Below are 26,291 nucleotides of genomic sequence, written 5' to 3'. Positions count from 1 at the left end.
ATCTTTTTATTTTGTTTTCTTATAATTCTTTTTGGGAGAAAAAATCAAACAAAGAAGAAAAAATACATAATGCTGCAAAATCAATAGAAAGAGAAGGAGGAAAAAAATGCAGCAACAACAACAGTAATAAAAAAATAACGATGAAGATGAAACACGCGAAGAAAAAAGAGGAGAAACACAAAGAAGAAGGAGAAGGAGAATAAGAAGGAAGAGGAGGAGGAGAAGGAGGAACGTGAAGAAGAAGAAGAAGTGTCTTTTATAATGGCGAGTGAAAGCGCGCATGAGAAACGGTTGAGTAATACACGTGTTATTACTGAAATTTTTGTTAGACTTTGTCCAACTTGTAAGACTTGTAAACTAAAAAAACTTATATGTGTAGTATAACTCCGTTATATATGCTGAAATCATGGCCGTCAAAACATCTCACGATTCGAATTTCTCTTGAAATTGATTTATCCTTGAGCCTTCAAAACATCGTCAAAATTCATATATGAAAAATATGAATTACTATAAATATAAAATATAAAAATTAAGATAAACATAATCCATTTCAGTATTAAAATTAGTTTTACTTTTTTAAATATCTACTTTGGCCTTTATAATTCAGTTGTAAATTAATTACCATTTAACTGCTATAATGTTATATATTGATTATGAAAGAATTATATCCGAAATCTCATTTTTAAATTTAATTTGAAAAAGATTAGAAACTAATTTAAGTGTCAAATGCCTGACCTTTTGCATGTACTTATATTCTGTGTTCAGGCAAAATATATCTCATCTATTCCAAAGAGATCAAGCTCAAACAAAGACCGGATGAATTATACTACAAAAAGATTAATTAAACAGCAACAATAATATCTAAATTAAAAAATATACAACTGTTTTCGTATAAAGTTTATAGTTAAAAATTATTATATAATTTAATATATTAATAAAATTAATTATCTGATAATTTTTAATAATAAATTTTATATAAAAATAATTGTACTAAAATTTTTAACGATTAAAAAATATAAGTAATATTCAACTAATACTTAAGATGCTCACATATACTTAAAGTGCAGTATATATAAGCTCGAATAGCTCTTTTATAAAGTTGTTATACTCCATGTAAAGCCCGCAGCCCTAAAGAAGTAGTTACGAATAAATCACTAATTGTTACAAAACTATGCAAGGGCCCGCAATATAATTTCAGAGATTATAACCACTGTTTGATAATTGTTAAAACTTGGAAGGAGATTTCTAATTACATGTTAGTTTATATATATATTTTACCTTTTAAAATTCTCACAGTAACCCCTTCTTGCGAGCATAAGCAATAATTGTGAAAAACAGAGATGCAGTGCACATTGCTGTGACAATTATTACCTGCCATATACGGATACACGGAAACTTCTATTAGATTATATACATAAAAAAATAGAAAACTTAATCTCAAAATATACGGTGCATACAAAATTATGTTCACGGTGAATTTTATGGTGTAGAAATAAATTTTTTTCTACACATGAGGAAATTAATGTGGCATAAGTTTAGGAGTGACACCTATCTCGTGTTATTATTGTTTTGATCAGATATGACAAGACAAATACATTAAAATTTAAATTTTGTCTTTTTCAGTTAAACATTAATACTAATGAAACTTTAATTACAGATATATTTTTGTTGTATTAGATCAAAAAAAATTAGACAAAAAAAACAATAATTTTTGGACTGTAATGGATTACTATTAAAAAAATATATTTTATTATATTTATTTTATCAATAAAATTCATTAGTTTTTATTAAATATTTAAGTATGCATAAATAATATTAAATACTACAAACAATAAAGTCACCAAAAAATACTACAAACAATAAATATTAAAAAAATAAACATTCAAATTCAAAATTTAATCTTTATTGTGTATAATATTAAATTTTTCTTACATTTTGTATAAGAAATTAACAAGTGTTATTTTTATTTTGTGCGAGTACCTTTAAAAAAAAATTTGTCAATAATACTAAATTTTTCTTACATTTTTCTTTAGTCCATGAATTTTTTATTTTTTAAAATTAATTTATAATATTTCGATTTATAATAAGAATAATAATTTATTTAGAATTACAAATATAACAACAAAGTTAAATTTAAAAAGATGAGTGATATGTTTTAATTTGGTATAAATGTAATCACAATTAAGAGAGTTTTATTTGTATTTTAAAAATTAAAAAATAAATAAAGTTCATCAATTGGAGGGTCAATTTTTTGTATTTTAAAAATTAAAATTCACAAATTAAAAGATCAGATTTATATAAGTTTACAAATCAGAAGGTCCATTTTGTGTTTTTTAAATTTCAAAAAGTTAAACTTTTCAAATTAAAATGTTAGATTTATGATCTCCATATAAAAAAACACACCAAATTTTATACGTTATTGAAAAAATACTATTATGAATTCAATATCAAAATTAAAAGTGTTTATGAATTAGCTATAAAAAATTCTTTAATCCATGAATTATTTATTTTTAAATTAATTTATAATATTTTGATTTATAGTATGAATGATAATTTATTTAAAATTACAAATGTAACAACAAAGTTAAATTTAAAAAGATGAGTGAAAAAAATTTAAAGAACAAAATTGGAGTCTAAAACATAACCCAAATTATTTGGTACATATGAATATTTTTTAAAATGTTCAATATTTAAAATTATTTATATGCATGAATATTTACTTAGGTTCAAGTTTTGCATATAAATATTTTCTCATCTTTTTAAATTTAACTTTGTTGTTATATTTGTAATTCTAAATAAATTATCATTCTTATTATAAATCGAAATATTATAAATTAATTTTAAAAAATAAATAATTCATGGACTAAAAAAAATGTAAGAAAAATTTAGTATTATTGACAAATTTTTTTTAAAGGTACTCTCACAAAATAAAAATAACACTTGTTAATTTCTTATATAAAATGTAAGAAAAATTTAATATTATACATAATAATTTAGAGATTAAATTTTAAATTTGAATGTTTATTTTTTTAATATTTATTGTTTGTAGTATTTTTTGGTGACTTTATTGTTTGTAGTATTTAATATTATTTATGCATACTTAAATATTTAATAAAAACTAATGAATTTTATTGATAAAATAAATATAATAAAATATATTTCTTTAATAGTAATCTATTACAGTCCAAAAATTATTGTTTTTCTTTGGCCCAATTTTTTTGATCCAATACAACAAAAATATACCTGTAATTAAAGTTTCATTAGTATTAATGTTTAATTGAAAAAAATAAAATCTGAATTTTGATGTATTTGTCTTGTCACATTTGATCAAAGTAATAATAGCAAGAGATAGGTGTCATTCCTAAACCTATGCCACGTTAGTTTCCTCATATGTAAAAAAAAATTTATTTCTACACCATAAAATTCACCTTCACTTAATTGCAAACCGAAATTACCACTTGTACCCCTACGATTTTCATAAAAAACCGATTTTGACCACGCGATAACATCTCTACGGTTATCCTTCAGTAACTTGGCCGCATGTCGATTTTAGGTTCCTAAGTCAAAATGTGTAACCATCATAGCCACCAAATTTTTTTTTTAAAGATGAAGAGACTTAAATCTACGGTTTTTAAGTGAGTATAAAAATTATATTATTTGAGTTATAACTTTTTGACCACTAAATTTATAATAATCTCAGACATATATGTACATAATATTAAAAATAAAATAAAAACTGTGCATACCCATTTGAACATGAAACCATGGTTCTTATTCCAATTGTACGGAAAACTCAAGCCAAATATATCATTGGTCATCAATGCAAAGATAGCTAAACAAAGATTTCCTGAGCTAAGGACGAGCTCCCACTGCATACGATATACAAAAATATGACTTCACATATATAATTTGTTGAACCGAATTATAATAAAGAAATCGATGAAAATCTTTTCAATCAATAGTTTTTAACTAAAACTTTCTGGCGTGGGATTGGAAAGGAATGTAAAGGACATTAAGTAAAATAAAGGAAAAACGACTATTTTTATACATAAATATTTAAAATATTAACAAAATTATTCGTAAAAAAAATAAAATTAAAATTACATCCATCAAATAAAAAAAATTATTTGATAAAAATATCCAAAAATAAATTTTTGTTGAATCCTTTAAAAAAGCATTAAAAAATTTTGAGACCACTCAGATAAAGAGGCTAAAAAATTTTGATATGGAAGCAAAATGAGTAATATACTTTAACATAGTAATTTTTGGTGTTTTTTAAAATTGTGGGAGTACACAAATCGAACCTTTCGATTTGTATTTAAAAAGTTAAAAAAATTCAGAGTATACAAATCGGAAGGTCCGATTTATGTTAAAAAATTGAAAAAACTCAGAGTACACAAATCGGACCATGCGAGTTGTTTGATTTTAAAATTTTGCTTAAGAAATTGCATGGTCCGACTTGTGGTTGGACAGATATGAATTTCGAAAGCTAAAAAACGGATCCTCCAAATTGTTTATTGTTTTCAATTTTTCTACTGATGGAGAACTCACATGGTCCGAATTCTATTCCACTAACACCACATGGCTGTGAAACACCTGTATTCTCCATATCCGAATCCAATACCACTTTTGTTTCCATATTCAAATTAAAAAGTGAGATAAAGACGTTTAAAATGTCTTTTTTTTTAAAGATATTTTTAAGTAATTAAAATTCAATACATATAATTAATTAAACTGTTATTTTTATTAAAATTAGATCAGATAAATTGATTTAGTCAAAAAATTGATAAATTATACTTTGAACCGGTCTAAATTAATATCTTTTTATAAAAAATAACTACAATATTTCTATTATAAAAATGATTAAAATACTCTTATTATATATATATTTTAAGAATCCTAAATTCTAACTTTTTTTATCTATGCCATTGTAAAATTAGGATTTAGGATTTTCAAATATATATATATATATAAAATAGAAATATTTTAGTTATTTTCTATAATAGGGTTATTATAGTTATTTTTTATAAGAAAATATTAATTTAAATTAGTTCAAAGTTTAATTTATTAATTTTTTGACCAAAATTTATTTGTTTGATCTAATTTTAATAAAAATAATACAGTTTAATTAATTACATATATTAAATTTTAATTACTAAAAATATCTTTTAAAAAAGACGTTTTAAGGAACTTTATTATAGTGGCTCCCAAAAATTTTAAACTACCATTTTAACTCTTCCACTCTCTTCTTCAATTTCTCTAAAAACCTTCCATCTTCATCACCTTAATCAATTTTAATGCCATGACAACAACCACAACACCGCCATTATCATCATTATCACCGAAAAAAAGAAAGGAAAAGTCTTCAAGTAAAAAAATTCTCAATTTACAGAAAGCAAAGAATATGATGCTCTCTGAAGTTGATTTTTATGAAGAAAAAAATTAGACTAGTATGTAACTTATTTCATTTTGCTATTAAGTTTGTTTTGTCTTTGACATTTAATGTCATTATTACTTGATTTAACATATTGTTTTAACATGTGTAGTCTAAGTCGTTAGATCATGATGCAATGATGGTAGAGACCTTCAAATATACTCACACTTTGAAGGAAAAGAAGGAGAGATTTGCTAATCGGCAGTCTGCGGATCATTTTGTGAGTAAACATCATTTGATGTAAAGATTTCAATTAACTCCTGTCATCCTAATCATAACATGTATTATGCAGGAGTTCTCCACGCAGAGACTAGTGGCCATAACCCAGCAATTCCAGCCTACTAAAGAGGACAACAACAACTCTACTGATGCAGTCATCAATTCTGACACGGTTTGGTGCGAGACCACATCTAAGCTGTACAAGAATTGCGTCTACGGAATGGGATCATTCTTTGCCAACAACCTCTGCACCTCCATATTGAAGGCTACATCTGCCTCTGCCACCAGTCGCGCTGTCGATCCTGAGGACAGCAACGTCAATTTGAGGGAGCAGGTGTTGAATCTCACCCAAAGCCTTCACCAACAAGGTCAGCAGCTACAATAGTCTGAGGGGAGAGATAATGAGATCCTAGCACACGTGTCGGACACATATCCCCTTTGGCTGGTGCTTAAGTAGGAGCTGAAGCAACTTGAGCAGATGAAGCAACAGATGACTGTATACTAGGAGTAGAAGCACGTTAATGGCAGTGGTGTTGCTTGAGGGGTACCGACATCACTATCTAGTTCGCCGCCTCAACAAGACCAGGGAGATGACAACAACCATGACTATCAGAATCCGTAGTAATTAGGGTTTTGTTCTAGACTATTTGATTGTATTTTATTTATTTGACTTTTTATTTTATTTGTACACTTGATATTTAATAAAATCGTTATTTGGTTTCTATTATTTAGAATTTGACTATTGATTGTGTACAAAATAAATTTAAAAAAATAAAAAATAGAATTTGACTACTAATTATGTTTAAAAAAACAAAAAAATAAAAAATTGAAGTTATTGTCGGATTTACCGGCGAAAATATTCTGCCAGTAACCAAATAATTTTTAGGCAAAGAATTTGTCATAAAATCTAATGATAAATAATTATCGAAATAAATCCGACGGTACTCAACATTTTTTTTGTAGTATTAACAGATCAACAAGCTTCATTCACCTCCACTCTCACCTCCACTCTCACGCCAATTTGGTATTCTTTTATCCAATCACCCACCCTATCCCCCCTTATATTGTTCTCCTTGGAATCAGCCATGAACATTGAGCAAACCTTGTGATCATGATTTTTGCACAATAGGTACAAACGGTACCTAGCGTCTCATATTGTAGCACATTGTCCGTAGGAGTGTTCACATATCAGATCGAATATGGCTAAATTTTTTATCTAATTTGCAGTATAATTATCATATTGGATCTCATATCTGTATTTTTTAGGTTTGGATTCAATCCGATCCACAAATTTAAGGATCGGATTGGATATATCCGGTAAGAAACAAAAAGTAAAATGTAAAACCTGAGAGATTAGTAAATAATTATCCAATAAAATAATTATTAATTCAAAAAATTAGAAAATGAAATTTTAGGGTTTAATGTGGTAGAATTAATTAAAATATGAATTTTGACACAAATTTTAAAGAATTTGGCTCAAAATTGAGCCAAACGGGCCGAACCGAGCCCATATTAGGTCCAAAGCCCAGCCCAATTCAATGACATAAAAGAGCTTCAGCTCTTCTTCTCTTCTCCAAAATGAAACCAACGCAGAAAGCTTGCATGAGGGAGGAGGAAGGAGACCAAACCCTCACTCAATAATTCAACCTCACATAACTTTTTATCCGGAGCTCCGATCGCTGCTCCGTTTGCGACCATGCGACCACCGCGTCGAGCTTTACAAAGCCCAGTGGTCAATTTGGTAAGGAATCTATATTTTCCTTTTCAATTTTCTCTTCCCCAATTTCAAAATATAATGTGAAATTATGTTGAATTTTACATGATTTCGGTGTTTAGGTTCGAGTTAACCTGCGGGAATTGTCGAGTTTAGCTTGTTTGAGCTGTGGGTCAGGTAAGAACCATCCAACTTTTTGTGAGATGTTGATTTAATGAATTCTATATTGATTATAGTGATAATTGTGATGTTAGATTGAAATTGGTTATCGGTTGGAGTTAATTTGAGAAATTGGAAGCTAGAGGATTAGCTTTGGAGGCTGGGTATCGTTGGTGAGGGGGTTGGAGTTATGGAGTTTGTGGTTCGAAAACACTTGAGGTGTTTCGGGTTATCGGAAAATCGGCCAAGGTATGGTTTAGGTTTCTCGTATTTAATATATAATGTCTTGTGAAAGTTTAGGTTAGATGACCATAGGATAGGTTAGAATGAAAAAGATGTTCAATGCTTAGCACCTTTGATAAATGTGATGATCTGAATTGAGTGTATGTTGGATGGCTGTTGTTTATGTTGATGCTAGTATGTTGATTGATGAATTGGTAAAGGATGATGTGATGATATGATTATATGTGTATTGAATGAGTTGTTGATTATATTGTTGATGCAAAATGAGGAATTGAGGTTTGAAACTGTGTGGTTATGAAGTGTGGTTGGAGGAGTTGTGATGTGAAGAATTTAATGTTGTGTTGATGTACTATGATATAATATTGTGCTGAATCTAGGTGTAGAATTATGAATAAGTGTTAAGGTTCCAAGAAAAATGAGGTTTGCATTTCTTTGTGAAAAATTAATTTTTGGCCGAAATTTGGTGAATCATAACTTGGCTTCCGGACTCCCAAATGATTTCAAACTTATTTCATATGAAAATTGGATCCGTAAAGTTTATGTCGTTTGAAGAATGGATGAAAAATATTTTAAAACGAAAAAATTATGCACGTTGAAAGTTTGGGGTTTAAAATGATAAATCTGCAGCTTTTCAGACTTAAGTAAAAATTTTGACAAAATGTACACCCACGCGTATGCATACTATCCATTCGCATATGGTAGCTACTGCCTGGTTTGCATGCGTACGCGAGATGGGCATGCGTACGCATTTTGTCCCAAGCGCGTACCCACGCGTACGTGTGGCTCCTGTTTCGGCAAAAAATGGATTTTGTATTTTAAAGCTCAAATTCGAATCTCTAAACTTCTATTTTCATTCTTTTAGCCCTTAAAGATTAGTTTTAAGTGTAGCGCTAAGATTAGGCTCTGGAAAGCAAGGTTACTTGGAAGTAAAGGAAGGTCTAGAGTAACTGAATTGAGATGTTAATGATGAGATTGGGGATGACTGTGTGTGGCTGGAATAGTCTAGGTGTGTGTGTGGTCGGAATGGTCGAGATGTGTGTGTGACCGGAATGGTCGAGAGGGCAAGATTTGGGTGCGATTCCACTTGCTTGTTAACTTGAAAATGTATTCGGATGGAAACTTGAGGACAGAAGCTCCCTCTCTTGTCGTGATGAGGGTGTGAGGAAAGTGGAAAGGCACTCTCCTTCGTATTGTTTTCCCCCACATTCTTCTCTACTTACAAGGTGGAAAGGCACACTTCTTCGATGTGGAAAGGCACTCTCCTCCGTATATCCTCTAGGAGAAGGTGGAAAGGCACTCTCCTTTGTTTATGATCCTCCTGGAGATACGCAACCTAGAGACAAATGTCTGGGTTAGCTACCAGAACCGACACGTGAGCTCATGGCCAGTAGGACAGGCATGCATCATGTTGCATTTGTTTGCTTTGTTTGGGTATTCATACTTGTTTTGGTTTGCCTATCTGATAAATTCTATATAACTGGTACTTGTGATACTTGCTGTAACTGTTCTTTAAATATGTTTGCCTTGTATTTTCTTGTGTTTGTGATTGTCTTTCTGTTTTGGGTACTTTGGTGGTGGACTGATAATAATGATGAATTCTTTTGAAATGGGCCGGAAGCCGGGTTGAGTTTATTTGGGACAGAGGCTGAACTGGTTTGATTTGGGTCTTAGGTCGTGACTAGTTGGACCAGTTGTAAAGGTTGGTTAATAATGATTTATTAGTAAGCGGTAAAATGCCTTAGAATGTTATGTTAGGGGAAAGTGGAAGCAAGTGGTTAGAGTTATATTGTGACTTGGATATCTTAGAGCGTTATAACCAAATTTATAGTTTAGTTATTTCCTTTAAGATTATATCATATCTGAGTGTCGGGGTTCTAAGATCGCCTTTGACTTTCTCGAGACCTTATTTATTATATATGTGGGCACCTTAACCATACTGAGAAACCCCGATTCTCATCCCATACAATATTTGTGGTTTTTCAAATGCAAGTTGAGAAGCACCACTCTGTATTCTAGAGACGCTGATGAAGTGAAGGACTCTTGGGACTCAGGGTCGTTTCTTTGTTTATATTTATGTATGTATATAGGATCTCCACCTTGTATTTTATGTTTGTCCCTATTAGAGGTTGACTGGAAGAAACAGGTTGTGGTTTTTCTACTTTGGGTCATTTTGGGATCTTCTTATATATATACTTGTATGTTTTGACCGGTTTATCTTCGCGAATCGAGTTGGAAGCTTTGTTAATTATATCTTTGACACTCCCTTTTTATTATTCATATACATATCTCTTACGTTTCTTCGTATGCAAATTTTCGTTTACGTGAGTGTTACGACTTTTGTTTTAAACTTTTCTTTAAAGGCTCCTAGTTATAAACTTTTTCATTATATTATATATATAATTTTACTCTTAGAGGTTGTAATACCTCCCCACCTCTGTCTAATGACTTAAGCATAAGATTTTGTGTGGTAGGGTGTTACATAAAAAATATTCCTAAAATAAAAAAAATCATTTTTTCCCGTACCAAAAAGCAGATCTACAACAAAAATTATCAAAGAAAAATCAGAATTTTCTAATAGTACTATTAAAAAATTTAATCCCTAATAGTATCTATATTTAAAATTTAAAATATAGAAAAAAATTGAATTTTATAAGACCAGAACTTAAACAATTTATTGAAGATCAAAAGACCAAAAACAGATGCCAAGTGAAGCCAGAATACCAAAAAGCGAAACGCAAAAGTGTAGCCAAAAGTAGAAACTGAACTGAAGCCAGAAGCAGAAACTAGATGCAAAACCATTGTGACAAACCTCGAGGAACATTAAAACAGAGGTGAGCGGCGAACGCCAATAGAGAGCAGTGATTGTCCACAAAGAGCAGCAAACGTCGATAGAGTGAGGAAGAGAGGACTGGACAATAGTTGTGGACTGGCGATGGAGAGGAGTGAGGTGAGATGAGGTTTGTCGTCCGACCTCCAGTGTGACAGCGCAAAGAATGGCGGCGGTGGTAGACTGCTAGATGGCGATGAGGACGGGGTGAAGAGTGAGAGGTGAGGGAGGAGAGGGACATAGCTAGGGGTGGCAAACGGGTTGAAACCCGCCGATCCGGCCCGTGTAACTCACTAAAAAAAGTGAGCCAGGCTGAAAATTTGAAACCACTTAATCCGCAGGCTTTGGCAGCTTTTCCGGCGGGCCCAGCATTTTTTTGTAATTGAAAATGTTTTAAGTAATAATTTGGATTATATTCTATGTTTGATTTATTAGAGACTTGAAGATATTTAATTATATATTTTGAACAATGTTGATTTTATTATTTTGTTTCAAAAAATTTGGTTGATAATTATGTTTATTACATATTTAGAATTATAAAGACTTCAATGTTTATGAATTTAGAAATTATAAATTTATTGAAATAGTTATGAAATTATATATATTGTTTAATATTTAATAGTTTATTAATTAAAAAAAAAAGATGGCCAACTTAACCCGCCAACCCGCTGTTAGGCGGAACGGGAGTGGAATTCAGAACACCTCACTAGGCGAGGTGGAGCGGTCAGCCCGTTAAATGACGGGCTTTCAATACGACGAACTAGTTCATTTGTCACCCCTAAACGCAGCAACACAACAGAGGGTGAGAGTTGCTAGAGGATTAGAGTTTTGAATGTTAAAATAATTATATATATTTTTAATTATAATTTTTTAATTTATTTTGCAGATTGTAGATACAGATGCAAAATCTGGGATCGAATCCTATTTAATTGCGGATCCAATAATCATGCGAATCGGATCAGATCCACAAAATGCAGATCGAATGTGGATAAATACCGCAGATTTGCAAATCAAACCCGGAACTATGAACCCCCTAATTTTCTATGGGAATTTTGTTTGGACCTGCTATTTTTAGCGTATCTCTGACCAAACCTTCACCTTGCATCTCCACCTAGCTTTCACAATCCGTGACTCTCTTTCTTTGACACTGAAGAAATCCACTTTGAGCACGCTCCCAATACCATTTACTAGTTTTCTAGCCACCTCCAATGTTTTAAAGTTCTCAGAAAGTCCCCAAAATTGTAGCCACAATGACAACCTTGTAAATTGATATTCCACACTTCTGTCTTCCTTCCACCGCTGTACTTGAAAGGAGAAGTCTTTAAATAACCACGGTGAGCCTCGTTCTGCCCTCACTATCTTCCACTCATTATCAAAGTAGAATTGAATTTGGTTGTGCCTAAACTCCACTACTTTGAATCCATCTGGTCTTCCCCATATTGCTCTCAATGAGCCCTCCATGGTCCCAGCTGAGAACTGTTTCTCTGCGAAGAGTCTAGCCATCAAACTATTTCGGCAAGCATCGGTACCTTGTCTTACGTCCTCCTCCTCCAGTTATATAATGCCTTCCAGATTTCCTCTGTCTCCCTCCTTGTTGTTAGCATCGTTCCTCCTTTGTCAACTATCCTGATTGAAACTCTACATTATTTGTTTTTACGTTGCGGTTCAATTGTCTTGGTTGAGATGTAACATTGACCTTATGGCGCAGGTACTTTATTTGGTGAAACCTTAGCAGAGCAGATACACTCTTGACGGCACAAGTTATGATTTTATTGGATGGACAAATTAGTTCTTCTGATACTTGCAATCAAATTTTTAATATAAGATAATTAGGCCAAAAAAAATATATTCTAAAACAAATTAATCTTCATTTAAAACGACAAAAAGACTAATTTATTTGATAAAGATAATTTTCGAGGACGTTTAAAAAATAAAAAATTATTGAAACTAAAATATCTGACTTAAAATGTCTTGAAGATTAATTTAGGTATTTACTCTTTTAATCTATTATAGATTACGTAATTGGATACGAAGGATATGTAGACTTACCTTAATCAGCTTATTTCGACGACTGTCAATCTGCAGGATGCAACAATTTTACATATAGCATTTGTCATTATGAACTTCGTACCAGCAGCTATTATTCCCTCTAGTGCATAATGTTACCTGTATATTAATATAATCTTCTGTTCCGTCAATGTACTCCTTCATCTGCAAATTAAACGTAAAGAAAAATCAGTAGAAAAATCTGTAAAGTTTTGTAGTATAAGGACAATTCAAACTTCAAAAATAATAATAATTGATCCATTTTCACTGAAGAGAGAAAACAGAGTATTTGTGAAGAATAGAATTTATATTAATCCAGACTAAATTAAGTATGAGGACGAAGCTTTAAAAGGGTTCGAGAATGAAGGAGAGAGAATAGAGTATGTGAGAAGAGTAGAGAATTAATGTATTGTATTAATGATGCTCAAGGTTACACATACACGCATATATGCATCAGATAAGTGAACTTTTTAGAATCTGTTACAACCACATGCTAACTAGTCTAATTAACCCCCTAACAACTTAGTTGATGAGATGACACACTATAACTAATTCTTCTAACACCATGTTGACTAGACTAACTACTTCTACCTCCATAAACAATATACTCATTTTCCTTGTTAATTTTGGTATAATTTAAGTCCTAATTCTTGGTGGATTTAGGAATTGATTTTTAGTATAAATTAAAAGAGATATGCTGAATACATTAATAGACACCAAAACATACTTAATTTTGGGTAGAAATTAAAACTTTAATAATATATTTTTTTTAAAATATTCTCATTTAACTTTTTAAATTTTAAATTTATTCTTTAATCTCTATATTTATCTTAAACTAAACATAATATTAAGATATAACTTAGTCTAATGTATTTTATATCAAACATAACAGAAAAACTTAATTTAGTCTTTTTTTTTTCATCTTTATCTCTCAATCCCAATTTTTGAATCTCTATCTGCCTTCCAAAGGCAGCTTAAAATTTATCAAGTACAACAAAAATAAAAATACAAACAAAATCATATTCTTAAATGGTAACATATATTAATAGTATCATATATTACATCCCGTATATGTAAAGATAAATAATATTGTGCAGGTATACACGAATAATAATTTGCACCAATTTTGAATGTAAAAAACCTAAAAAGGAAGTCCATTGACTACATATATCTAACCTATTAAGGACGAAATCTAACCTAACTTGATCTGTTTCTATTCTTTTATTTGAAACATTTCTTTTCTTTAATTAATTTTTATAATTGTACAGTAACTCAAATCCCATGTAGCAGTGTGTGACTTATGTATGTGTATGTATGTTATGCTTACATTGATTAATTTTTCCAGTGTCCGGTCAATTTGCACGAAATAAGCCTGCAAATAAAAGTAACAAAAAATGTAGTTTTGACACTAAATTATTTTTAGCTAATATATAATAACGGTATTTACTATTTTATATAGTTTTAAGATTGCAAGGCAAATTAATAAAGATGCATGTAACCTCCAATAACATTTCAAGCTCCTTCACATCATTTTCTTCACCGTGAATTGTTGATAAACTTGAGATCTTGGATCCTGAGGTTGGGGAGATAGAAGCCTTATTAGCAGCACCTGATATACTAACTGGCGAAAGCAGCTTTCTTGACAAGCACAGGTCAGCCATATCTTGGTCATCGTCCAATAGACGTTCAAGCTCATCTCTCACCTGTGCTGTTTGACAAGATCTAATAAATAACAAAATACATCTTGCAGTTGATAATTATTGGTTATATTTTTATTTTCATTTTATTTTGTTCCGAGGAATATTAACTGGCCATCAAGTTTTGTAATTTATAGCCATTACTTAATTATCATTAATATTTTTAATGGTATGAAATTATATCTAATAATGTAAGATTGCTCACTTTCTCAATAAGATATTACTATGTCTCAAACATATTTAGGTTAGATACACCTAATCACCTATCGTATAGATGTTTCATTCTTAACAATAAGATATGAATATGTGTAACATACAAGAACTAGTGACTGAGCCCGTAATTCGCACGAAAATGCAAAATTAATAATAATGTTCCATTAAGAGAATGATTTATTAATTGTATCGAAATATTAGTTCGTATCTAATAAATTTTTTTTATTGTATTCGTGAAACACATCATGTAAGAGAATAGGGTACTTTATTAAAAAACTATAATTACTATTTTTGGTATTTTCTTGTTAAATTTATCGTTTTTATTAAAAAATAGGGTACTTTATTTATTAGTTATTTGGAAATCAAAATTTAATAAGAGAATTAACTATTATTGTTCAACTAATGTCTATCAACTTTTTAAAAATGATCCTTTTATCTTAACTTGTAAACTATAAACTTTAAAATTCTAAATTCTAAATAATTCTTCAAATAGTGAGGGTTTAAAAAATAATTTATAATAAAAAAATGAGTTAATATTAACTAATTAAAAAATTAGTTTTTTTGTACTTATTTAATTTTTTTTTTTTTTTTACAATATTAACTAATATTATGTGTTCTCGTGAGCATTTTTTTTTTAAATGTGTTTAGTCTCCCGTTAATGATGATTTTTGTCCATCAAAAAAGACTGAAACGTACATTTTTCTTTCTTTTAGACGAGACTAAAACGTACCTTATGAACCTTAGCCGTTAACGTAGAAGTAGTGCACTTCAGTTTTCGAACACAATCCAAATTCAAGCTACTGATCTGCAAATTACAGAAATTCATAAATTAATAAAAAAGAGGAAAAGAGAACATTTTCTTAAGGCCTAATTAGGACTGTTAGTAGCAGGTTTAGTCACATTAACATGAATATTTTTTTTTCCTCTTTTTTCTCCTTTTCCTCCTCCTTCTCTTTTTTTTTCTCTTCTTTTTTTTTTAATGCCAATGATTTTTTTTTTCATAATATTGTTTTAATAAAATACCATTAACGTTATGTTTTATTCTCTCTTCTTGTATATAACATGCTAGAGAATATTTAGAATCAATTTAGATCAATTAATATCATTTATATTTATATAACATATCTATATATTAATTGTAAGATTTTATATTTTTATTACACTAATTATTCTAGCACCTATATACATCTCTTGTACATTGTACTTTTCGACACAACATAAATAATATACTCTTTCAGATTACTCTCTTATTTTTAACATGGTATCAAGAGTATAGGTTCTTTTTTTCTATCTAAATTTGTTTATAGCCCATTTGTTTCTTCTCCTCCAGCAATGCTCTTTAACCTCGTTTTTCGATCCTTTATCGATGCTTTGGTTTGTCACAACTGTTACCACCGTGTTCGTCTCATCGTCGTGATTCCAACGCATCCAGACTCGTCATATGCGCCGTCAGATTGGGCTCCGTGATCAATGGCCTAACGCTCTCCACGGGTCGCCAACCATTTGCTCCGCACTAACCCGGCAGCCTGCATCTGGACCTGACCCAGTCCGACTGTTGACCCGCGTTCGAACTTACTCGCCAACGTGTCCTCTCCCTCCACTCAGAGGTCACCACGTGGCATCCATTTGCTGACGTGGATGTTGACGTGGCGCTGACATGGCATTGACGTAGCAGACAGTGAGACCCTTTCTAAGAATTTTTTGTGAGCTCTTTCTGATTCTACACTTCATTTTCTCATTTTCTACTCTGAAATTGCAGTATTCTCTCCTTTCTTTGATCTCTGCATCTACTATTATGGAAAAGTCAAATGCTTTTGTTGTCACAGACAGAAAGGGTAAATTCTGTCGAAACTGTAACCGTTCCGGGAACCTCTTCTCAGACTGTCCTTCTATTGAATGTCGCACATGCCACCAGAAATGTCACATTAGCTACTATTGTTCACAGTTGTTCTACCATTATTGCAAGCTCTCGGGACATTTGATTACTACCTATCCTACTTGCTCACCACGTCCTGATCAACTCAAGTATCATTCTTGTCCCAACTTCTCCAAGATTGTGCCTGCTTCTGTTGTTTCTACTACTACTGAATCTACCACCTCTGCTCTTCTCAACCCGTCTCCTGTTTCTCTATCTGATATTGCGTCTCTTCTTCAACATCTTCTTTCCCTTACTGGTAATACTCCTGCTACTTTTTCGACTCCTCCAAGTAATTCTAAATGGTATTCTGATTCTGGTTGCTTTAATCACGTGTCTCCTTTGCGTCATCTTTTCTCGTCTTTGTCTACCACTACAAATGCACTTTCTGTTAATACTGCTAATAGTTCCCTCTTGCACGCGACACACAAGGGTTTTATTTCTCAGTCAACTCTCACTCTCCTTGATACTTATTATATTCCCAAATTGAACTTTAATCTTCTTTCTGTTGGTTAACTTGTTGATCTCAGTTTTGATGTTAATTTTTTCATTTCTGGTTGTCGTGTACAGGTTCATCGGATGGGACAAATTATTGGGACTAGACGTAAGGTCGGAAGGTTGTTTGAACTTGAGAATCTTCATATTCCTCTTGAGACAAATCTCCGTGCTGCTTCTTCTCAATCTACACTTCACTTGTGGCATCACCATCTTGCCCACAACTCCTTAGAAAAATTGCGTCCTCTTGTGTCTCAGGGTGTTTTGGGTTAGGTTAATAATGAGTTTTTTTATTGCATTTCTTGTCAAACTGCCAAACAACCTGCTTTATCTTTTTCCAATAATTCATCTCTTACTTGCTCCCCTTTTGATCTTATGCACTCTGATGTTTGGGACCCCGCTCCTACCACTTCTATGGAAGGGACTCGGTATTTTGTCATTTTCATTGATGATTATTCCCGTTTTACTTGGGTTTATTTGATGACTAATCGCCATGAGCTACCTCAGATTTATATTACTTTTCCCACCATGATTAAAACTCGGTTTTCCAAGGTTATTAAAGTTTTTCGACGCGATAATGCTATGGAATATCGTGACTCCAAACTTTTAAACTTTCTTGCAGAACAGGGTACTTTTTCTGAGTTTTCTTGCCCTAGCACGTCTCAACAAAATGGCCGAGCTGAATGCAAACACCGTCACATTGTTGACTCTGTTCGTGCAATGCTTATTTCCTCTTCGTGTCCTGAGCGTACTTAGGGTGAAGCCGTTCTCACTGATGTTCATGTTATCAATAGACTTCCTTCTTCTGTCCTTGGTAACATTACTCCCTCTGAGCGTCTTTATCATACCTCTCCAGATTACAGTTCTCTTCGAGTTTTTGGTTGTGTCTGTTTTGTTCTTCTTCAGCCTCATAAACATAGTAAACTTGAACATCGGGCTCGCATGTGTTGTTTCCTTGGATATGACACTGAACACAAGAGTTATCGTTGTTGGGATCCTCTCTCTAGACGTATTCGTATACCTCGTCATGTTGTATTCTGGGAGCATCACATGTTTTCTAAGTTCTCCTCATTTGAGTCCATTCCTCTTACTCAGCCACCATTTTTCACTAACCCCATGTTGATCTTTTTCCTAATGATGATTCTACAGGTTCTATCTCAAGTCAACCTTTATAGTCTCCTGCTCTTCTGCCTTCTCCATCTCCTGATTCCAGACCGGATGATGATCCTGCTCCTACTGTCATGCCTCCTCCTTCCACTGGTTCTTCTAGGGTAAGAAATCCACCTCCTCATCTTTTTTATTATCATTGTTTTTCTACTATTCTTCATCACCATGAACCTAAGTCATTCAGAGAAGCCTCTACAAATCCAAGTTGGCAGTAAGCAATACAGGAGAAAATTCAGGCACTTGAAAAAGTTCACACTTGGGACTTGGTTGATCCTCTTTCTGATCAGGAAGTTGTGGGTAGTAGATGGATTTACAAGATCAAGACTCGCTCTGATGATTTCCTTGTGGTAGTTCCGTCTGCGCTTCCTTGTGACAGTTTCGTCTGCGCTTTCTTGTGGCAGTTCCATCTATGCTTCATTCTAGCAATTCCGTCTGTGCTTCCTTCCTTAGAATATAATTAAGATCAATTAAATCAATTAGCATTATTTAACATATCTAAATTGATTTTAAGTATTCTCTAACATAACATAAAAGAAAGTAAGGATATGTTTGTCCCTTTTCTAATTGTTATGCAAATATTGTTTTGAAAACTTAAATAGCTAGAGAGAGGTATATAAAATTATAGATCCAACATGCTACCTTAATAGAAATAGTATATATACTTTTTTTTTGTTTTACACTTAAAATTTTTTTAGTAATTATCCAAATCAATTTTTAAAAATTTTAAAATTAGACAATTTAATTAGTTTCTCAAACTTAAAAATATATAAAAAGACATCAATATTTATTGACGTTAAATAATATAGTCTCTATCTAATTTATTTTTTATCACTTAAAATTTAATATTTTTAATCATAATAATTTAATATTATATCATAAAATCATTTATTCCAACGAAAATTTAAATGATTAAGTAGAAGTAAATGAATAGTTAATTATGTAACACCAATATATAATAAGAACACGAATAATATTTTTAAACTTTCTATCATCTTTGTATTTCTTTCATGTATGGACAATCGTATTTTGAAGGTGCCGTGATTAGTTTAATCGAAATACATATTTATATTAGGATATGTCCTTATTATTTTATCCTCTAAAAGGGAGAAACAAGAGAGACGTTTATTTAGATTTGTTTTAGAAAAGATGATACATTTTCAAAACTATAACATCTTGAGATCATTTTTAATGCGAAAGATACATAAGTATCGGTAGAAAGAGGGAGGGAGGGGAGGTGTGGGGTGTTAAATAAGGTAAGTAGTGTCACAATAGCCTCTTTCCATATTTTGTGGTTGCAATAAAAAAAGGAGACATATATACTAAATTCCTTTTACTGTTTGTCAATGCAAAACTTTTTGTTTTCATGTTAATATTTTAAAGTGAAAATTTATATACAATTATCTTTATATTAAGTTGATAGTTGAGAATTGTTAAATAATGAGTAAAGTGTCATTTTTGTCCTCAACGTTTGGGGTAAGTTCTATTTGTGTCCCTAACGTTTAAATCGTACTATTTGTATCCCCTAACGTTTATAAAAGTGATTCAATGTTATCCTACTATCAATTATACTAACAAATCAGATTATATTTTTCAATTATTCTTATTTGGATGTATTCATTCTCAATTAGGTCTCACTTGGATGTGTTTGATTTTAATATTATATATACCCACTATTTGTGTTTAGATTCAATTATATCCCTAGAAAAGTGAATTATGTAAATGTTGTAGGAATTAGTTTTAACTTTTGATGAGCTATTTTTCGGAGTGAATCATCGATTCTATCATAGACATTTGTATTCTAACTCCAAGAAGAGATTTTCAAAACTCAAACTAAAGCGCTCATGATGTGTAATTGACTGCAGGATAACAATGAATCACTTTTACAAACGTTAGGGATACAAATAGGACGATTTAAACGTTAGGGACGCAAATAAGATTTATTCTAAACGTTGGGGACAAAAGCAATACTTTATTCTTAAATAATTTAATAAATTTGACTGAATCATCGTCTAATAATTCTCAACTATTAATTTCATATGAAAATAAATGCACATTAACTTTCACGATATTTTAAAATGATTTGTCTTTAAAACCTTTTGACAATTAATTAGTAATTAGTTTTTTTCTCAAATTTACCATTTTACTCTTCATTTTACACAACCCAATGAACCCACCGTGGCTGCTACCACCAACACAAATGACAAAAACCACCACCACTGCTTTGGCACTTCCAACAGCACAAACACTACAATTATCGCCACCTACTCCCCCGTCAAATTATGTTACTTCCTAGTGGGTTGGAAAAAAATAGAGGATTGAATATGACTAAAATTTTAATTTAATCTATATTAAAATGATCAAATTCAATATCTGCAGTTTTTTAATTTGGATTCGATCCACATATTTGCATATTGGATTTTGGATATATCCGCAAAATATAAAAATATTTTAAAATTTTATTTTTATTAAAAAAATACTAATAAAATTCCTTTTTCACTCTTTTAAACACATTTACTCTTAAAATATTATTAAATATTTTTTCTTAAATAATAAAAATAAAATAATATAACATATATAATAATTATTAATTAAAATAAAATATAAAAATAATATTTAAGGGTTAAGTACGATTTTCGTCGTCCTTCTTCTTGGTGAACTCAATGGCGATGGTTTGGCAACGGCGTTAGAAGCTCGGCGATGACGCAGCGGCCCTATTCTCCTTCTTTGATTAGTTCTCTCTCTCTACCCTTTCTCGCTCGCTCTCTCTCGTCTCCCTCACGGTGCTCGACGGCAATTGTTCTGCGCCGCTGCTCCTTTCTAGGGTTCCAATTCTACTTCTGTTTCTGAGTTAATCACATTATTTTTTATTCTGATTTTGTTAATCTATTATTTTCAATTCTGATTATAATTTTATTAATCCATTGTTAATCACATTGTTTCTAATTCTAATTCTGTTTTATATTTTGTTAATCCATTGTTCTTCTACTTCTGTTTTTTCTGTTTTTGTTTTTTATACTTCAGATTCTGCTTATATTTGTGTTGCTATTTCTATTTTCAATTCTGTTTCTACTTTTATTTTCAATTCTGTTTCTATTCTGTTTCTTATGCTTCTGATGCTGCTTCTATTTTTATTTTTGTTTTTTATTTTATGTTTATTATATTGTTTCTGCTTTATTGTTGTTGTTGCTAAAGAAGGAAAAGAAGAATAGAAATTGAGTATTTTAGTGAAGAAGGAAAAGGGTATTTTGGTCCGAAGGACGATTTTAAAACTAAGTTAAACCTTAGGAATGATTTTGTAGGCAAAAAAAGGTTGAGGACGGAAAAATTTTTTGACCTATACCTTAGGGACCAAAATCGTACTTAACCTAATATTTAATTATTTATTTTTTTGGATTTGCGGATATGCAGATACCTGTATAAAATCCGCAGTCCGATCCCATTAGTGTGCGAAAGCTTTTGGATCAAACCAATATTCGTAATTTTCATATCGGATTCGAATAAATATCGAAGATATGCAGATCAAATCTGATCCATGAACACCCCAAAGGAAAGATGGAGTTAGTAAAAGAATACAAATAAAAAAAAAACTAGTAGTTAATTGTTATAAGTTTAAAAGGAAGAAGGAAATTAAAATACCTTTAAAACATTAAAAATAAAATTAAAATATTTTAAATTTTAAGAATAAAAGTTTGTTTTAGACAAATATTGTAGAAATTTAGTATGCTTTTTCTAATAAAAAAAACAACTAATTAATGATAACTTACACACGTTATTGAATATTTGATAAAATCCAATCGAAGTCCACTTTGAATTTCTTGTATAACACTAACACATTTCCGGAGAAAATCAATGTAATTTAGAAAAATAGAAAGGGTAACGTGAAACTTTACCACAATTCAGAAAATGTCAGTCTAATGTACCCCTAATAATCAACATAAATGTAATGAGCAGGGCTAAGATACTCTATGTATGCACCTTGTTCGTAAGCTTTTCCAACGACAGATATGTAACCATTTCCAGTTCCGTTGTACGTGCAGCGAGATAACTACAAATGGCTTCTAGGGCTACCTCCAATGCTTGAAATTGCAAGGTTGAGTAGTCTACATGGCCTAAATCAGATCATTAAGAATTAACTTTTCTTTTAAAGAAAAATGAAGAAAGAAAGAAAAGAAAATAAAAGAAAAGATAAATAATCTACAACGTACGAGCCAATCGCCTTTTGAGTTCTTCAACAACAGGGACTACATTTTCATCCCGTGGATCTCGGAGAAATACCTATCCACAACTTAATAACAACTTTGTTAGGTAAAACAGTAGTTTTTGTGAATAATGTGAGTAATGAACTCTAAAATTGATTCAATAGAGTAAAAATACATTATACCTCCAAATTATTTACCTAAATCTTAATAATAGGATAACTATCCGAACACTTAGTGAATTGAACATCCGTCATATCCATTATTCACATTGTTTAATATTTTCATTGTCTACCTATACTTTTCTGTCACAAAATTGTATTGATATTTCAAAAAAAAAAGATTAAAATCAACAAATTATGATAAAATAATTTTTCAGATAAATATTAAAATATAAATGAATTTTCACATAAGTTTAATCTTCTAGTTTTTTTCCAAACGATATAATCAATTATATAAAAGAATGCTATTCGTTTGAATTTCTCCTTTTTCGTTTAAGAAGGTGGTTTTCATTAGAAAAAATTACTTTTATTAAATTTTGAAGTGTTTGGATATAATTTAAGGAAAAAATCCCTTTATTAGAAGTTAATGATTAATATTAACTCTAAAAACTAAATTTTAATAAAAATAAAAAAAATCATAAAAAATATTGACTAATATTAATTTTTAAAAATTTATTTTTTTATATTTTTAATAAGTACTTAAAAAAAACTATCAAAAAATTTCACGTAAGAGATAACATTAGCAAATCTTCATGGCATTTATTTTAACTAAAAAAAAAAACAATTTATGGTGTATTCATATAATATAATTAAGATTAAAGGTTACTATTAAGTTATGTAATTATTTTAAAAAACTTACATGATTTCATATTTTAATTTTGATGAATTAATATAAAAGTTACTAAAACGATATATATATATAAATTGTGTATCTTCTTATTTTATGCCTTTTTAGGTTTTATAGCTATCCATCTAATTTCCTATATATTTATTAGAGATATATTTATTTAAGTATTTTTTATTAGTTTAAGTTTTTTAAAAAAATAATTTCATAATATGGTATCAAAATTTTTATGACCGAATGATTTATAATTTAATCTTATTATTTCTAAAAGAGATAAAAATAACATAAGGTAAATAAAAAGAAAAAAAAGTCTATAAAAAATTTAAATAAATCCAAAAAAATTCAAATTTAAAAAACTAAGAATGATGTAAATCTTCAAAGAAACTCAAATTTAAACTAATCGATAACTGACCTCTTCAGATGTGATTATTGCTTTGATATGCTGCAAATGAAAAAAAATAAATGAGATAGCTAGAAAATAAATTAATAATAACATATATAATTTAATCATATTAGTTTATATTAAAATTAATCATTAAAATTAGTCACTAATAAAATATATATAAAAATACAAATATATATTAAAAATTAATTAAACTATACATATATTTATACATAAATATAAAAATAAATTTTTATGATTAATTTTAGTCCTTAATTTTAATATGAAAATAAATTTTTTAATATAATCTCGTATTGAAAGTGAAAATCTAATTAATCACCTAATATCTTGATGTATTACCTCCAAGTTAAGCAGAATAGCCTTTTCTCGACCAAGAATTGCTGATGGGTATGAAAGTAGGGGGTCTAGAATCCGAAAATCACGATAATGAATCTGAGCTAGATTCATGATGCGATGCTTGTCCATATCGACGATGGAACAGTGACCCTTAGAGTTGAGCACAATCCAACTTGTGCTGCTGCTGGACTGTGAATGTGATTTCTCCTTCATCATCACCTAATATAATTATATCGTACATTAATGGATATATATGAGCAGGTAAGTATTTATTCAAAATTATATATAGCTAGATACCCCTGGTCTTGGACCCTTGTAGTAAATTATTTACAGATGACAAACTAACATATAGAGAGGTAGATTATCCAGCCGCTGGCCAAAAGCTCACGGACTACATAAGTCCAGCAGCCGCTCCTACTTGACCTATCCTTCAAAATATTCACTATCTTTTATTTTTGTTCTTATGCTTTATTTAGTAATATATGCATGTATATGATCGTGACAGGCTAAAAAGATTACATTCATTCTTATATACGAATATCAATTATAAGCAGATAAATTCTTTATTTATTCCAAAAACATTGCCAACATATTTTAATATAAACGAACAACATTTTTTTCAATACTATTATTACGGAACTATAATATATTATTTACAAATCTAATCATTTTTAGAATATAAATAATGGAAATAAATTTTCAAATAAAAAAAATTGAAAAGGAGAAAACAACACCCTCGTTCAAGGCCCAATCCTTCCCCTCCTTCCCCTCCCCTTTTTAATCAGGACTATATTTTAGTGATTTCAGTATTACTTCTTTCGTTCGCTAATATGCCATTTTTCGTAAAACAACAAAATAATTTTTCTATGTGCAAAAGGAGAAAATGACAAAAGAATGGTTGTTATTAGAAGAAGGTAGCTTTGGCCTTATTTACAAAGGAGGCCTACTAGACGGAAAAGATCTTGGAGTGAAGATTCTGAAAAGGGAGACACAATATACAAAAAAAAAAATTCAAATGACTATCAAGCCAGTAAAGTGTTAGATAGATCCATCAGCATAAAAAATGTTTAGTGTATTAGAAAATGTGAAAAATAAAAATCTTGCTAGAGGCACTATCATTAAGCATGAATTTCTAACTAAATAATAGCCTTGATCCCATTAAATTTATCTTAGTCTCAATGTCAATTCAATTGACAATTTCATTGTGTTTGTTAATTATATTCAGAAGTTGGTATTTTAAATTTTAGAAGCAAAACGAATGAAACTTATATCCTTGTATGAAATTAATATTTTTATGTTGTTATTTATGTCAATTTTTTCTTCTTATGTTGTTGTTGTTAAAGTAGTTTAGAGAATTTTTTTTCATTGTCTTTGGAAGTTATCAAGCTATCATGCAAATAATGATGGCTATTACTTATATGAACACAAGTACATAAACATAAGTATTTTTTCTTCAAAACTATTGGATATTTAAGAAGCAAATACAAATAGATTATAGAAGCAATTTGGAATGGTGTATCTTAAATTATTAGACATTTGTATATGAGAACTTCAAAATACAAGATTGATAAAAAAGAATTTCATAATAGAAATCAAGATTGATTATATTACATTGTTAGTGTGATAGCTTCAAAAGTGAAATCAATATGGCATGTTGTTTGGAAAGGTGGTGAAGGAATTTAGAGACATCCACAACTGTATCAGAAGCAAACTCAGAAAATATATAAAGTAACATCTATTTAATATGAAAAAGGAACATCTTAGTGCTTGACAGAAATAACATCTACTTAGATCTTTGCAAAACTAATCAGATATCTACACGGAGAAATATGACGAGTAAGACTTTTTTAAAAAAAGCTATGCAATTCTTAAAGAAATACAGTTATCCACAATTGTAACATAAGAGAACTCGAAAAATATATAAAGTAACATTCATTTAGTATGAAAAAGGAACATCCTAATATTTAACAGAAGTAACATCCACTTAGATCTATACAAAAATAACCAAGTACCTACACGAAAAAATATGTCGAGTAGGATTTAAAAAAAAGGTCATGCAATTTTTAAAGAAATACAGATATAACAACTGCAACACGGGAAAATTTGAAAAAATGTATAAAGTAACATCTATTTAGTATGCAAAAGGAACATCCAGATGCTAAACAGAAGTAACATCCACTTAGATCTTTGTAAAAACAACCAAGTATCTAAACAGAGAAATATGCTGAATAACATTTAAAAAAAAAAAGAAAATATATTAAAAGTGTCTCAAATGGTGACGGCATCCCATGTATACATTATCATGAATTTTCTATGTATTTTTTTCTCCATGTCTTCTGCAATGGATGGCGAAGAAGGAAAAAAGAAAGAGAAAGATAAGT

The 26,291-nt window shown here is 30.2% G+C and overlaps 1 protein-coding gene across 4 annotated transcripts; it reads right to left on the bottom strand.

Moving 5' to 3' along the window:
* Nucleotides 1–1,145: 1,145 nt before the first annotated feature.
* Nucleotides 1,146–24,197, bottom strand: LOC130963040 (magnesium transporter MRS2-I-like). Of its 4 annotated transcripts, none has more exons than XM_057889189.1 (11): nucleotides 23,914–24,197; nucleotides 23,584–23,613; nucleotides 22,335–22,404; nucleotides 22,105–22,238; nucleotides 15,283–15,357; nucleotides 14,142–14,345; nucleotides 13,970–14,014; nucleotides 12,763–12,807; nucleotides 12,646–12,675; nucleotides 3,747–3,869; nucleotides 1,146–1,371 (listed from the first exon to the last, which is right to left on the bottom strand). In XM_057889189.1, the coding sequence occupies exons 1-11, from the start codon at nucleotides 24,124–24,126 to the stop codon at nucleotides 1,291–1,293; spliced, it is 1,050 nt and encodes a 349-aa protein (XP_057745172.1). In that variant the 5' UTR covers nucleotides 24,127–24,197; the 3' UTR covers nucleotides 1,146–1,290. The 4 variants fall into 4 exon arrangements, with proteins under 4 accessions (XP_057745172.1, XP_057745173.1, XP_057745174.1 ...); XM_057889190.1 differs by having other exon boundaries at nucleotides 22,105–22,229; XM_057889191.1 differs by lacking the exon at nucleotides 1,146–1,371 and adding an exon at nucleotides 3,291–3,557.
* Nucleotides 24,198–26,291: the final 2,094 nt, after the last annotated feature.

The sequence above is a fragment of the Arachis stenosperma genome, chromosome 2 (assembly GCF_014773155.1).
Source record: "Arachis stenosperma cultivar V10309 chromosome 2, arast.V10309.gnm1.PFL2, whole genome shotgun sequence".
In the NCBI taxonomy this organism is placed as follows: Eukaryota; Viridiplantae; Streptophyta; class Magnoliopsida; order Fabales; family Fabaceae; genus Arachis; species Arachis stenosperma.
This window is presented reverse-complemented; position numbering and strand designations above follow the sequence as displayed.